We start from the raw sequence: 15,312 nt of genomic DNA, 5'->3' as shown, positions 1-15,312 counted from the left end.
TGTGTGTGTGTGTTAGTATTATGTAACCATATTACATACTGTGATTTACTTATATTTACCTACATCAGTGATTTTATAATATGCTAATGTTCATTATCACTTTCTTCATCACTATCACTGTCTGATGAATCAGAAACACTAGACAACAATGGAATTTTGTTGCAGAAACTCCCTTCTGCTTCGCAGTTACACATCTCAGTACACTGAAGATTATTTCTCCTACACGTGCATGTATTATTTGAACATGTACATATTGAACAGGTACATCTGATAAGCTCAGCAACTGCTTCAGGGGCAGCCTGCTTTTCTGACAAGACAGGTCTCAATTTACCATCTTCCATAAACAAGCCCAGTTTGCATGGATCAGGGATTTATGTGTACAATAACTGTTGCTGTCATTGTTATGAGTGAATTTCCAATTGAATATTGCATTTTAATGACATAAACTTACAATATTAATGACAATTTTAGAAAAAATGGCGGCCATTTTGAAATGGCTGGCAACCCCCCTTACGTATGAAAAAAAAAATGTTGCACATACTTTTTTGATTTATCAATGTCTACTCTACATCATATCCAATTTTTAAAAAATATAGCAAAAAAAAATGCAACCTCTGATATTGCTACATTTCGGACTGGACTAGTGTGTCATCAGGGTCAATGGATTTGTCAGATTACTAATAAACTTTTGTTGAAGCCAAAATGAACTGTCAATCTCTATCCTGTCTCTATTTACAATCCAGAGCTGGTGTTATTCCAATTAAATGTATATTTGGAACAATCATTTTGTACTTACAAAACTCTGTTCTTTCAAAGTATGGTTGTCCTACACATGAATTAAAAAAACATTCCTCATGCATGTCCTTGTTGATCAACTAAACAGTTAGATTCAATATTTGAGTTGCATACATTGTACATAGAAAGTAACTATCTTTCAATAATAAATTCTCAGGGGCCTTGTATATCAATAAATATTCATTGTACAGTATTTATGGTACAATACATAATCTGTCAACTGGGACTAGAGGTATTAGTAAGATAGGGATCAGTACCTGTATTGCCTGAGGTTGGTTCAATGAGAGTACACCCTGGGTTTAGTTTGCCCTCTTTCTCAGCCATCTCTATCATCCGCAGTCCTATGCGGTCCTTCACACTGCCACCGGCGTTAAAGAATTCACACTTCACCACTAAAAAGAACAAATAAAAATATAAGCAAACTAGTGGGCACTTGGAGAGTTTATACCTCCGCCCACATCATAAGTCTCCTCAGTATAAATTTCCCCCGCATATTGTCCCAATAAGAAAACTCCTTGGGATTTGAACCCGGGGCTGGTAGTGTGGAAAACACTTTCTAACCACTACACCAAAGTGTTTTCACATATATCACTTTGAAATTAATGGTCATATGTTTGTTTACAATTTACCGGCAAGCCCTTATTAGCAGACGTCACACACACTATACGGTAAACAGTTATATAAGGTTTTTAATCATTGTTTTTATGATAAAAATTGTTTTTTGTTGATTGTGACCTTGACCTTTAACCTTTACCCTTCAAATGCTTTGAGATCTTCGGTCATGGAACATTGTGACCAAGTTTGACAAGTTTGTGACTAAAACTATGGGCTGTAGACAAATAAATTTAAAAAAAAAGTTTTTCGTTGATTGTGACCTTAACCTTTGACCCTGACCCTTCCAAATTTAATCAGATCTAGATCTTAGGTAAAGGAACACTGTTGCCAAGTTTGACGAATTGCTGATAAAAACTATGGGCTGTAGGCTGTTGACAACAAATATGCCAACAGACAAATAAATTGAGGAAAAAATGATAATCCAATTCAGCTTTAATGAAGCGTAGGGATATCTTCTCATACTTCCTAAGCAAACAAATTGGCAGGTCTTCCGAACTAAAATCCTTAATGATGGAACCAAACGGACGCAAATTGATGAAAAATACAACACATTTTAAGAAAAAAACTAAGGATTTAATTGTAGTAAACATGTAGTAGTCAAATAAATAAATGAATAAATAAACAAACAGGGGAAAAAACATGTAACCTCCTGCCAACTTCGTTGGTGGAGGTAATGAGATCTTTACTCATGGAACATTGAGACCGATTTTGACAAATTCGTGATCAAAACTATGGGCTGTAGACAAATAAATAAAAAACTGTATGCCGACAGACAAATAAATAGCTAAATAAAAAACCAGGCGAAAACATAACCTCCTGCCAACTTCGTTGGCGGAGGTAATTATTATTCACCAGTGGACCACTTAAATATACAATACATATTATGTTATAATAAAAAAAATGATAACTAGTTATTTCAGGGTTCGTACACATTTTTGACAAAGAAAAAAAGGAAGGACTTTCCAAGATCTGATTTTTCAACAATATTTTACACCGAAGATGATTCTCAAATTCAAGGACTTTCAAGTACTTTCTAAGGACCGTACGAACCCTGTTATTTCTAATCAAATTAAAATTGAGGAAAAAAAAATTACTTTCAATTTTATTATGACTCAACCTAAGGGGTCGTTCACAATTATCCACATTTTCACAAGTGTACAAACATTACTCTTTTTCAGTACCCACCTCCCTCCTCTCTGAAAGTGTACAAACAATTTTGTTTGTATAGTCAAATAAAGCAATGTACTTCGTTGCTTAAAAATGAATATTACATACCATTATTTATTTATTATTACCATACAAATTTGTCTACACCCTCCCTCCTAGCGTACTGTTATATAATTGTGAAAATGTAATATAACAGCTTTGACCTTGTAAGCAAGGATCTCAATGTCCTTGCAAGACAATTGCTAAAAAGCAAATTGGTACTGAACGTGTACTACTCAATCTTATGTTCCACTCCTTTATTGTTCTTTAAATGGTGAACTTATGTTCACTTACACATTTCGCACTTGAGTCCCTCAGATTGTGCAATGTTGTTGATTCTGACCAGTGGAGTGTGACCAATCTGTTGGAGGATGTTTGGAAATATCTTGGGTCTGGCCTCCTTGCTGAAATAAATTGAAGTTACAAAAATCATAATGAATGAAAAAAATAAATGAAATTCAAATGAATTTTCAAATCATTGGCCACGCAGCATAGGCAGCAATGTAATTTAGTATGTCTTCAGTTGAATGTATTCCCAGGAAACTGTATATCATGTATGTACATGATGTTGAATAAAGATCTTGCGACTGGAGTCCAGTTATAATGCGATTTAAGAGTATAAAATTTGGATCTTTTTCTTTTTTGGTACATTTCAAAGCGTATTATAATTTATGATATTTTAAGCTGAGGTGAGACTTTATTTAGACCTTGTTTAGCGAAACCCGCCACCTGTCAATAATGATTTCGAATAAAAATAATATTTCATTTTGGCCAATTAGAGCACCCGCTGCCATAAAAAAATGGAAATCAGGAAAACATGCAAGTTTTCTTTATTTTTATTACGCCCTCCGCTGCCTTGAAATTTCCAAAAATAAGATATTTCTTCTAATTATATAAATTTAAAGCATTTTAACCATCCGATTACTACATTGTTTACATTTACCAATAAAATTTTATTTTTATTTTCTCCTCCATGTGGATGTTTTTGGCAAGCAAAACTATTTGCTAAATAGAAACATTTTATTTTCATTCAGAAAACAACAATTTTTTTTCCACCCTCCTCTGACGTTCTTTACAAAAAGTAGTCCGCAAAACAAGGTATAAAAAAGTCTCGCCTAAACCATTAGTTATCTTATGGAATTTGGAAAACACTAAAAAATAAAAATAAAAATGTAATTGCTCATTACTATTGTTTTGCAATGCATGTCAATGCTATTCATGAACCACTACATGCATTTTATTAACAAAATTATATATTAAGCAACAACAAAACACAAATCAAACAATTCTATTTTCCAAGATTTACAACATTAACAGTTTGCTATGAAAATTCTCTACTTACCAGCAAATTTAAGTGTCTATCATGAAACATACAGGAATGGAATGTAGGATTAATTAATTAATAATTAATTAATAATGATGGACTTATTATTGTAATTCTTAATTGGAAATCATTTAGCTTACTTTAATAATATGCTATGAATTTTATTTTCTTATTACAGACAGTATTATTACAGTATCAATGTTTATTACTGTTGCTATCATTAAAGATTATTTTTTAAGTATTTCCTACTTTTGTTAGTCCAATTTTATGCTGATCCCTTTATACAAAATGCCTTATACCTTGACAACCAGTCTCACTACGTAGGTGGTCAGGGGTTTCAATGTTTTAAATAATTTTGTATTATTCTTTATTCATATCCACTGTACCATGGTTTCTGTAAAATTACATTATATTTCTGTGTAAAGTATGCCAACTTTATTTAATGCTATTGAACTATAAAACCCCAACGTATTCATTGTATTCAACTGACTACATGTACTATATTATTGACAGCATTTATATGGCCCTATTTCAGAACTTTTATTGGTTGTACTGTAAATCCTTGAATAAGTGCTGCTCTCGAGTAAACGCCTCTCTCGAATAAGGGCCATACTGAATCCTCCAACAATTTTATATGCCGCACTTATTCAAGGATTTACGGTATATTTATTACCTATAACCATGACTAACCATTCAAGAACCTCATTAAAAAATGTATTGTACAAGTAACAGATTGCAAGATACTAACTTGTATCAGCTGCAATTAAATATTCTGTAAATAATGTTTTACATTTAAGTACACATGTCAATGTTTTCACATTTAAAACAGATCCTTGACAAACAGTATGTTATTATTAACTTCTCAATTTCTGTAATGATACAAATATTACACCTCATCTACTATTTGTATCTTCTTCAAATATCAGATTAAAAAAAGCAAACAAATGAATAAATAAAGAAATTAATCACTTATTAATTTTTGCAAATTGGTAATGACTTACAAATTTTCATGAACATGAGGGCTCTTTTCTTTGTTTTTTCCAAGGGTCCAAGTACAACGTGAAGGGGCATCGGGACGAATCCAATCTGATGAATTACTCATGATGTCAAATGTCTCCTTGCAAACCGAGATCTATTATACTGTAGAAAAGGAGGAGTTGGTTACTTAAATACAAACATTTAGCAGATTCCACAAACGTCTGGAGCCACCACTGGACAAGCAAAGTGCTTTGAGCCTCAACATTTTCAGCATTCAAATGTTGAACATCCAAATCATTTTAATAAACACTTTTCTCCAAAATTACCATTCACATTAACCATAGAATTTACCAGAACAGCAATGTTATTGTTATTCTAAAATATAGACATTTTTTACTAACTTATAGGCCTACTAACTACAAAGTTGGAATACTCAGTTTTTGAAAAAAAGAAAAAAAGCTCTGGCCAATTATGCTGTAGGCGATGAAATTATCATTGTTTTTAATAATAAATGTTAATAAATAATTTAAATAAAATGGTAGTGCAGCAGAATGACATTGTCTTTGGAATTATTCTCTCTTTTTTTTTCAAAAACAGACATCACATACATATTTGGAGTAATTTTATGGTAAGTGAATATATTCATAAATAATTTATAAATTTGGTAGTCAATAATGGTAGTAGAATATTACCTTGTTTTTGAAATTACTATGTTAATATGATGAGACAAACAATAAGTATGTATACCCTCAAAACTCATTGATTACATTATGCAATAACAAAGATGAGGGACTGTACTGTAATATACCCAGACTAGCACACTTAAGCACAGCTATGGTAGTCGATCTTGTACAGTGCCCATCCCACCGAATAAATAATATATTGAATTGTGCAATATTTTTCAAACAAACAGTGAATAAATGTATTGTAAGGTGATGAAGCATGAAATTGCTTCATCTGTAATAAATACCATTTAATATTATCAAGGGCATAGATTCCACAGCAGGGCGTGCTTTTAATATAGCTCTGCTTGTAATAAACCTGACTGGAGATCACATTTTGTCCAACTCTGCTAAACAATATAATTTATAAAGTCATTAAAAGAACTCCACTGATAATTTTAATTAAAAGATACAACACTTGGTGAAGCTGGCATCGAATGTTAAATAAATTACTTTTTTAAAAGTGCTCATTATAACCCGTTATCAAACTTTGATTTTAAAAAAAAAGCAATTTTTATTTTATTTCTTTATTCTGAATATGAACATAAAACAAAGACGACAAGAAACATCATAATAAAATGATAAAAAAACACAATAAAATACCGAAATTGGCAACTTATTTCCATTACGGTCCTTATGATACAGTAAAAATACGACTAAATAAAAAAGGCCACAGTATTAACAAAGTATATCAACTACACATTTATGTTATATGATCCCTCGTTTTTAAAATTTTATTATAAAAAACTTTAGTTTCTTTTCTTTAGTGTGTAGATGGAAGTTGCATTTTGAACTGTAGATGGCAAATGATGCCATTCATTTATCCCAGTTTCAATGAATGTGAAGCGGCTTTGTCAACCAGATTTAGAAACGTTTAATGAAATTCTGTCGGTAGCAAATCTGGTATTGTAATTATGTGTTACCAGAATGAAACAGTGGAAATATTGTTAATAATCTTGTACATATGATACACTTATACATTCCTTAACCCTGAGATCAATTTAATTTAGAGAATTCATTATGATCAACATGTGGACGAGGTCCGAGAACGAAGATAAATCTAATAATTTTGTCTTGGGATGTCTGAAGTTTTTTGTTGCTTTATCAAGGCCAGAATACGAAATGCAACTTCCATAATCATAGTGGCATTGAGTCAAAAATAACAAAGGAGTTTAAATGCATATGGAATGACAAAATTGATATATTGATGAGATATAGCTTCGTAAAAACCGTACAAAGTTAAAGGAGCCATTACCGGCATGCAAAAGGGGGTGTGCACCTAAATTTCAAAAGGTCATAACTTAAAAACCACTTGGAAATTGGAGCTGAAATTATGGATTCTTTTTTTTGACATACCAGGGTATTTTTAGAATTTTTTAAAGGAAAATCCAAGGGGGTCACATTGGAACTTTTAAATTTCTGGCTGATATGAGCCCCAAATGACCCTTAATTACATTTAGTAAAAATAGAATAAGGTACAAGAAAAGAACTCCAACTCATTGATATTCCTCCATGACAGTATGGTTGGATGATGTAATATTAAAAAATAAATCAATAATTGCAAACAAAAGGGTGGAAAATGTCCACTAAGTACTACAGGGTCAGATGTTGGAAAATTTCCACTAAGTACTACAGGGTCAGATGTCAAAAGTTGCACATTACTAGCATTTACATTCAATTCATGTAGTGCCTGATTAAAGAGATTATACCACTGGCAGACATGGGTAAAGATAAGCAGGAAGTTTCATGAGATAAAAAATGTCTGGGCGATTTTTAGAAGCACCATGGACGTGGTCTTATCCCACCAACGAAGCACTCTTCACTGTCCAGACACACACGTCATTGTCATGACATTGCACGTCATTGTTTACCCGGACACAGTTGACCACAAAATCGAGCCAGCACACAAAATTATTTTGAAAATAGTAGTACTACTAGTAGTACTACTACTAGTACTAGGCCTAGTAGTAGTTATAGCCTTTTACGACAAGGTCAACACAAATGACCAACAATTAACACAGGCCTAAAATAGCTCCAAGGCATCCTGTATTTGGACATTTAACTCCATGTTACCAATCACATACATACATCAATACAGAAACACACCTACTCACTGGCACTAACCCAGTTCCTTACGGTAATCGGAAGTTGAATTGAGAGAGGTCTGTGATGATGAGAATGAGGATGAGCAGATGGGACAGAAAGACGTCAAGTAGATACAAAATCAGTAAAGCTGTATGTACAATATTAACAAGTTTATAAGCACCCAAAACTTACTACTTACATGTTGTTAGAACGTCCACGCCGTGCTGTTTCCTTGAGTATTAACACGTTGAATGGAAAAAATGGATAGAGAAAAGTGCGCATGCCAACGAAGTGCAGACCAATCAGAAACGATTTCAAGACTGACCTCCCGCCACGCCTCCATCGAATAAACCCCAGTCCTTCAAATCCCTTCTAAACAATAAATGGCCATGACAACATACAATTTTTACTATGTCGACTTGTCAAGATAATCTATCTCGCCATGACAAAATACAATTTTTATTATGTCGACTTGTCAAGATAACCTATCTTGCCATGACAACATACAACTTCTATTATGTCGACTGGTCAAGATAATCTATCTCGCCATGACAACATACAATATATTATGTCGACTTGTCAGTATAATCTATCTCGCCATGACAAAATACAATTTTTACTATGACGACTTGTCAAGATAATCTATCTCGCCATGTCGACATGATATGTATATTATGTCGACTTGACAACATAAATTATCTTGACAAGTCGTCATGTCGAATGGCACTTAGGTGCTTCCGTACCCTTGTCACTCCTGGTCTCACTATAATTATTTTAGGATTGTGGAAACCGAAAAATCAAATCAGGAGGCTACAAATATAATGTGCATACATTTCAGTGGGGTTTTTGTGGAGTGTACAAAAGTGGACCAACCGGTATCCCCGAGATTCAAGTGGAGGACCTTCGATTTTTTTCTTTGCCATGGCAACTTCAATGCCCAACCAATGGTCTAACGATAGATTACTGGTTGGTTAAAATACTGTATAAATTAAGATTTCCTTTATAGGCGCCTACTACAAATAACAAATTCTATATTCTGTACGTTCTCGACTGTCTACAAATGGGATATTTTCCGATGTATGCATACGGTTCTGCATTTTCACAATTAAATAATTGTATAATCCTACTACTATACACTGAGACAACTATAGTATACTTGTATAGTTGTCTCAGCTATACATAATTTAGTCTTCATATTTTCTTTTCATTATTTTTGTTGGTAATATAGATATCGAAAGGATACTTTCTGTCATGACTTTCCAAATGTAGTTCAAAAAAGTAGGCCTAGTAGTACTGGACGTATAATCGGTTAGGGGTCCATGATTAGCAGTTGCCAAATGGTTTACTCTCATTAAATTTAATGTAAACAATATTATACAGTATAAACAAGTACATTTTGCACCTGGTCTTCCATATGCTTCTGTCTGAACATGTTTTTTTAGTCACACAGATGCTCAAGTGGTTTTCTTCATTAGTTGATGGCGATAACATAATGCTAATGAAGATTCATTGTCATTCATGATTTTATTAAAAAACAACTACGATTGATAAAAATGTTCAAGGTTAGTGGTTTTCTTTATTAGATAACGATAATATAAATGCTACTGAAGTTTCATTCATGGTTTTATATATATTTTAAAAAAACAATTACAATTGATAAAATGTAAGAAATATTTAAATTTGCCACATACAATTTTGTAACACTAAATTCAACTATATTACAAGCAACATAGGAAAATGGAAATACACAAGACATTCAATAAAAAAAAAATAAAATAAACATCACGACGTTGATAATGACGATGACGATGATAATTACTATTATTATGATCACGATGATGGGCTAACCATGTCCTCACCCACTTAGCTCATGTAGGCCTAGGTAAAATCCCGTCGGGAAGAACTTCCCCCCCCCCCACGTCGGGGAGAAAAAGCACAATTCGTCGGGGGAAAAAAAATATGCAATTGCTACATATTAGTAGACTCTAAAATCGATTAAATAAGCCTTTGAAGTCCTGGACCACTTTCCACACCTTTTAATCGAAGCTCGACCACACACCCACTTTGCTTTCCTCTGGGAAATCTTGCCAGTCGCCGGGGTCATCGCCCCCACCCCCGCCGGGCAAATCCTGGCGCAACCCCTGTATTACAGTCAATGACGACAGAAAGCTCAGGAATGTTTGATTTTAACAGGCATACTGAGACCAATGAATGCTCACCCACAATTAACATGCAGCATCATAAGATGGAAATTTAATCAAGATTTAACAAATGTTTGGAGGAAAATATTTTTTAGATATATATTTAATTAAAACAAGAGCTACTATATAATTAAAATACACAATCTTTTAATAAAATCAGACACATTAAACATGGTTTTTCTGTTGCTTCATTTAAGAAATTACTCAAAACTTGTTTTCCACCAATAATATCCACGGCACCAATTATACTGCACCTCCTTTGTTAATGATGCTATATAAATTTTTATATTAATACAATAATTATAATAATGAAATAAACTATAGATGTGTTTAAATGTCAAAAGCACAATAATTCTTTTGCTGCTGTAAACATTTCATATGTTACCTACATAAATCGCTGAGTTTCATTTCTGCTTTCTAAAGGGCATATTGCAATCAGAAATTTAAAGTTATCAAAAAACGTCAAATATCGCACTGCGGGACAAAGCTCGTTAATATTGAGGTTGCTGAGTATGAGGTGAAGAAACAACCTCAAAACCATCATAACAAGAAATATTTCATATAAAATGATAATTCCATATTCGTTTTTATCATTTTATTATTTTAACATAAATTTTATTTTAAAAATAATCTTTAATTCATACACAGTAATATTCATATTGCAGTAAAAAATTAGGCCTATCCTTAAAAATAAATAAGCATAGGGCTATATTTATTGATCTATACGAAAATACAGTTACAGATTTATTTATTTAAACAGCTACGATAACAAAATTTACACATAGGATAAATTTGGAAGTAGCTGTATACACAAATTGAATAAGCTACAGTAATTGCGGCATTTTTTTTATAGGAAATATTTCTTGTTATGATTGTTTAGTGAACTTGTAGTCAGGAGGAGTACAAACAAATACAAACAGTAACAGACCTCCATGGATGGCAAAATGAACAAAGGAAAACAACGTAAAAGATTAAGAGATGAGATCGATATTTATTGGGGAAGAGTGAAATGGTGCAACACAGCAAGAGAAAAAGATTGATTTGGCGTCGACAATCCTGCAACATTTGTCCAACAGTGGACCAACAATAGCTGATGATGAAGCCTCTTCCCCAATAAATATTGATCTCATCTCTTAATCTTTTACGTTGTTTTCCCTTGTTTGGTTTGCTATCCATGGGGTCTGTTACTGTTTGTATTTGTAATGCTCCTGACTACAAGTTCAACAACCAGAATGAAAACCATTTTTACCATTATTGTTATTAATATTCATCCATAACATATAGTTTTCCCATACAAAGTGCTACTGGGACAGAAACACAGCAGGACTGGTTGCCTACAATCTTCCAATATGAAGAATGCTAATGTGAAATAAGAATGGAACTCCCAGTATGTAGCTTTGGTTTTACTGTTGTTTACAAGATTTAAACTGACTCGAGACAGGTTTTGAACTAAGGGCTACAGAACTGGAAGTATATTACAGCTACAGCTTCATTAAGCCCATGCTCCAATGCCAGTGCCAAGAATATCACATATTTACAGCAATAATATGTAGTACCAGTCATGATCAAAATGTCAACATCAATTGCAGCTTTGGTCCATAAATTTGTGGAAATATCAAAGTGCACATAAATACCATTAGCTCATTGTAATTATATGCCAATACTTTTTCTATACATTTCATAATAATAAAGATAGTAATATTGATATTGGTAATAATAATAATAATAATAATAATAATAATAATAATAATAATAAAATTTTCTATATTGTAACATTTGCAATATTTTGTTATAAATTCTTTAAATGGCAGGTTCACCCACTGTTGGATGTGACTTTCAAAAAAAATTTAAAAAAAATAAAATAATGGTAATACCAATAACAATCTTATGTTATCCCAACTGCCTGCTTTCTATCCCCGAATCAACTTAATTGGGAAGTTCTCTGTGATCAGATGATCATCTTGTAACACCACCACTACATTCACTTCAAATTCTGGAAAAAAAATGTATTTAGATGATAATAAAAAATCAATGATATGAGGAAGCAATAATGTATTGCAGGTGTTGAAGATAGTCATTTCAGCTGTTATCAGTTGCCATTTGTGACCACTTGGATGGGGAGAGAAAGGTTACCACCATGAGCCAAAGGTCAGCAATGTGTGGCTCAAGCTCTGTCCACACTATCAATTCTTTTGACAAAAACTGTTGTATGCCCATATATAGTCATGATGTGCCCATATATAGTCATGATGTGCCTATATATGGTCATGATGTGATGTCATCATGACCATATTTAGGCATGTCACATGTTTTTGTTCAATACAATTTGACAGTCTGGGCAGTGCTACAAAATCCTGGTAATCTAAAGCCAAGTTTAAAAATATTTATCTGGATCTAGTTGAAATTTTAATGAAAAATAATGTACAAACATAGCTTACCTATTTTAAAATTACTTGTAGCAAGTGTTGGACAAGTGAACAACCGGGGAAACACCATGTAGATTGGAATAGTTAGTCCGCGGCACACATCCCCCTCTCCAATTTGGATATTTTGAATCTCTGTAGCTGAATAATAAAAAAAAAATATGATTGCAATTTTATCAATGTGCAAAATAATCAATTTCAGATAAATATCCAGTAATGTTAACAGAGCATACACAATGCTAACATATTCTCTGCACAAACAGGGTCAGTTATAAAAACCATTGGTTCTGAATTACACTCTGGTTGCTTGAATTGATGGTTGCATGATTAATTGATTTGTAGAATAAATGATTGATTAAATGACTGAGTGACTGACTACAAATGAATGAGTGATTACAATCTATTAGTGAGGGATTGATTCAAAGATTAAATGTTGATGTTTTAAAAATCAAATCAAAATGTTTAAAAAAAAATTGTTTAAAATCGTCTTTTAACAGGATGAAAATCCAATCAGTAAAAACACTGCTATCCAATGGGGCTGTTGATTGATTGACTGATGATTGATTGATTGACAGTACTTCTTACCATCTCTAGCATAACCTTCTGCACAGCCGCATGTCTCAACCCTTACAAGCTGTATTTCAATAGATTTGATTGGTGCATCGCAATGGTCTACAACAAGCTGACCAGTGAGTGGCTTTGAAATATTACAATGAGCTGAATCCAATCGACCTTTCACTAGGAACTTAGGAAGACTTGACTTCTAGTTAAGTAAAAAAAAAACATTATACATAATTACAAGAGGAGTGAATATAATGACCTTTGCTGTGAACTTTGCCTAAAGTAACTGTCACATTTTACTAAAAGTACCCAGTTTCTTATGATAACATTGAAGAATCATTTATTGATTAAACCATGATTAAACAATCTTAATATCTTAAAATAAATCTTTTGAGATCATCCCTTAAAATTCATAATGGAATTCAACTTACATCTTTGACATTTTGGAGTGTTTCTGGTTTAATAGAAAATGAAACTGGATTAGGGATTATCTTCTCTTTTTGTAGCTTGTACTCGATGATAAATTCAATATTTTTTGTCAGATCTTTGGCAAGTAGAGGGCGCTTCATTTCTGCCTTTATAAGATACTGTCATAAAGAATAAGAAAAGAAATGATTTTGGTAAAATTTCTTTGATTTATCAATCTGATTACTCAACTGTTTACATCACAACATTACATGTTTTATAAGTGATCTTCAGCCCTGTATGTACAGTGTTCTGTATTTCTCAACATTACTTTTTCATATTTACTACCACACTCCCAGCACCTCACCTGTATGTTGACAAACACCCCATGGTATGTTTCATGAAGCGCTTTATTTGCCTTGGGTTTCAATGGAACTTCAAATGGAATCTCAGTCCTCCCTGATGGAAGTTTTCCTGGCTTAGCAACCACTAAACTATAGTTGAGTAATGTTATAGGCTGTGAAGAATAACAAAATATTTTATATGTACTTGTATCCATGAATGCCATTATCAAGTAGTACGGTGCATCTGCTTCATGATGTTTTGTCATGTTTTCTATACAGTATGATATAAAATAAATCAAATCTTGAAGTTGATCAAATCAACTCTAATCAAAAATGATATATTACAGTACATCATTAATTTCAGTGGCAGATCCACCGGGGGCGAAAAAGGGGTGCTCACACCCTTCCAAACCAACATTCCCCTGGACCCCAAAATAGGTAAGAGGACACCCAAAAACCTTCCTCTCTCGACCATAGGTTTCATCCTCTTTGGAACTTCCGTCTTCAATTGCCTCTTGTGCCACCCCAGGAAAGCAATTTTGGATTTGCCACTGAATTTAATTTCCTGATTCTGGATGGCTACACCAATGTGGTTCACTATACCTTTAGAGAACTGTAAAAGGCTTCAAAAAGTCCAACACTTTTAGAGCTCAACTGTAGTGTCACTGTCCCTTCAACTAACAGAGATATTCCTTGGTGTTGCAAGTCACCCTTACTTTCAATTACTACAATACCATTCAACACCTCCTGCAAATAAGAATAATTTCCAATCTAACAGTGTGCTGTTACGATTTTATTTTTTAAAAAACAACAATAGTACCTTACCTATTATTAGCATAAACTGAGCAATTTATATTAATTTAAATGATAACACAGAGTAATTGACAGGTTCAAAATTATTTTATATAGATATAGGCCTAGTTTATTTTTGTTTTTGTTGCATTTAAGTTTTTGAATGAACAGATGACAAAATATTGATTAAAATTATACAAATGTGTGTATTTAGGGAATGATACTGCAGCACATAGCCACCCTCCAAGTCAATGTAACTGGGATTGTCTGTGATGATGATGAGAACTGGGCCTCGTTGACTGTGGCCGAGTTGACTTGTGGCCGAGTTGGATCGAATTCATGTCTAGCTAGAGGAGGGTCCTCCACTCCAGTCCTATGCCTAGCTAGGCTAATACAAATATAAAAAAGGAGGGAGGAGGGTGTAGGGTTAATATCATTAAATTTTCCGGAACTAGGCTAGACTTACACCTTCAGTATAAACTTTATTGACCTTCTTCAGTCGAACATCGAGAGCCGCCATCTCCACCTGTAATATATTGCTTCTAGCCTAGGCCTAGATTTTTGGAGTAGGTTTTTGGTGTGGTGATCACTCGAGCGACTCCTGTTTGTCGCCCTCATACATACGCTCGAGTTAAGGTAGGCTAGGAGAGGATCGGCGCATTGATTTATATAGTAGAGATCAGTGGTCGAGATGAATAACACTTATTTCATACTAGACTAGGCCTAAGCATAATTCCTAGTTATGTTGTTCAAGAAATTTGTGTCATTATCTGTTGTTTCACGATATTCTAGTTGCAGTTTTGATCAAAAAATCCTTGAAAAAATTGCATGCCCATTAAGTAAAAAAAAGTTAAGGTTTGT

The 15,312-nt window shown here is 33.3% G+C and overlaps 2 protein-coding genes across 3 annotated transcripts in view; both read right to left on the bottom strand.

Annotated features, from left to right (window-relative positions):
• LOC117124050 (cystathionine beta-synthase-like) overlaps window positions 1–8,074 on the bottom strand; it is a 19,378-nt gene extending 11,304 nt beyond the window's left edge. Inside the window, exons 1-4 of one of the 2 annotated variants that reach the window (XM_033270176.1) lie at window positions 7,925–8,074; window positions 4,942–5,080; window positions 2,911–3,020; window positions 1,053–1,187 (exon numbers count right to left, since the gene is read on the bottom strand). In XM_033270176.1, coding sequence (XP_033126067.1) covers window positions 1,053–1,187; window positions 2,911–3,020; window positions 4,942–5,042 — 346 coding nt within the window. In that variant the 5' untranslated portion in view covers window positions 5,043–5,080; window positions 7,925–8,074. Of the gene's footprint in view, window positions 1–1,052; window positions 1,188–2,910; window positions 3,021–4,941; window positions 5,081–7,917 lie in introns of both variants that reach the window. The other variant, XM_033270177.1, reaches the window with a different exon arrangement.
• A 3,575-nt stretch (window positions 8,075–11,649) lies between these two features.
• Window positions 11,650–15,077, bottom strand: LOC117124012 (vacuolar protein sorting-associated protein 26C-like). The gene is made up of 7 exons (XM_033270130.1): window positions 14,918–15,077; window positions 14,263–14,406; window positions 13,683–13,832; window positions 13,342–13,497; window positions 12,935–13,112; window positions 12,365–12,490; window positions 11,650–11,919 (listed from the first exon to the last, which is right to left on the bottom strand). The coding sequence occupies exons 1-7, from the start codon at window positions 14,969–14,971 to the stop codon at window positions 11,837–11,839; spliced, it is 891 nt and encodes a 296-aa protein (XP_033126021.1). The 5' UTR covers window positions 14,972–15,077; the 3' UTR covers window positions 11,650–11,836.
• Window positions 15,078–15,312: the final 235 nt, after the last annotated feature.

The sequence above is a fragment of the Anneissia japonica genome, unplaced genomic scaffold, assembly GCF_011630105.1.
Source record: "Anneissia japonica isolate Jap-2015-1 unplaced genomic scaffold, ASM1163010v1 scaffold522_len1101056_cov227, whole genome shotgun sequence".
Taxonomy (NCBI): Eukaryota; Metazoa; Echinodermata; class Crinoidea; order Comatulida; family Comatulidae; genus Anneissia; species Anneissia japonica.
Note: the sequence above shows the minus strand (reverse complement) of the source record. Positions and strands in the feature narration are given on the sequence as shown.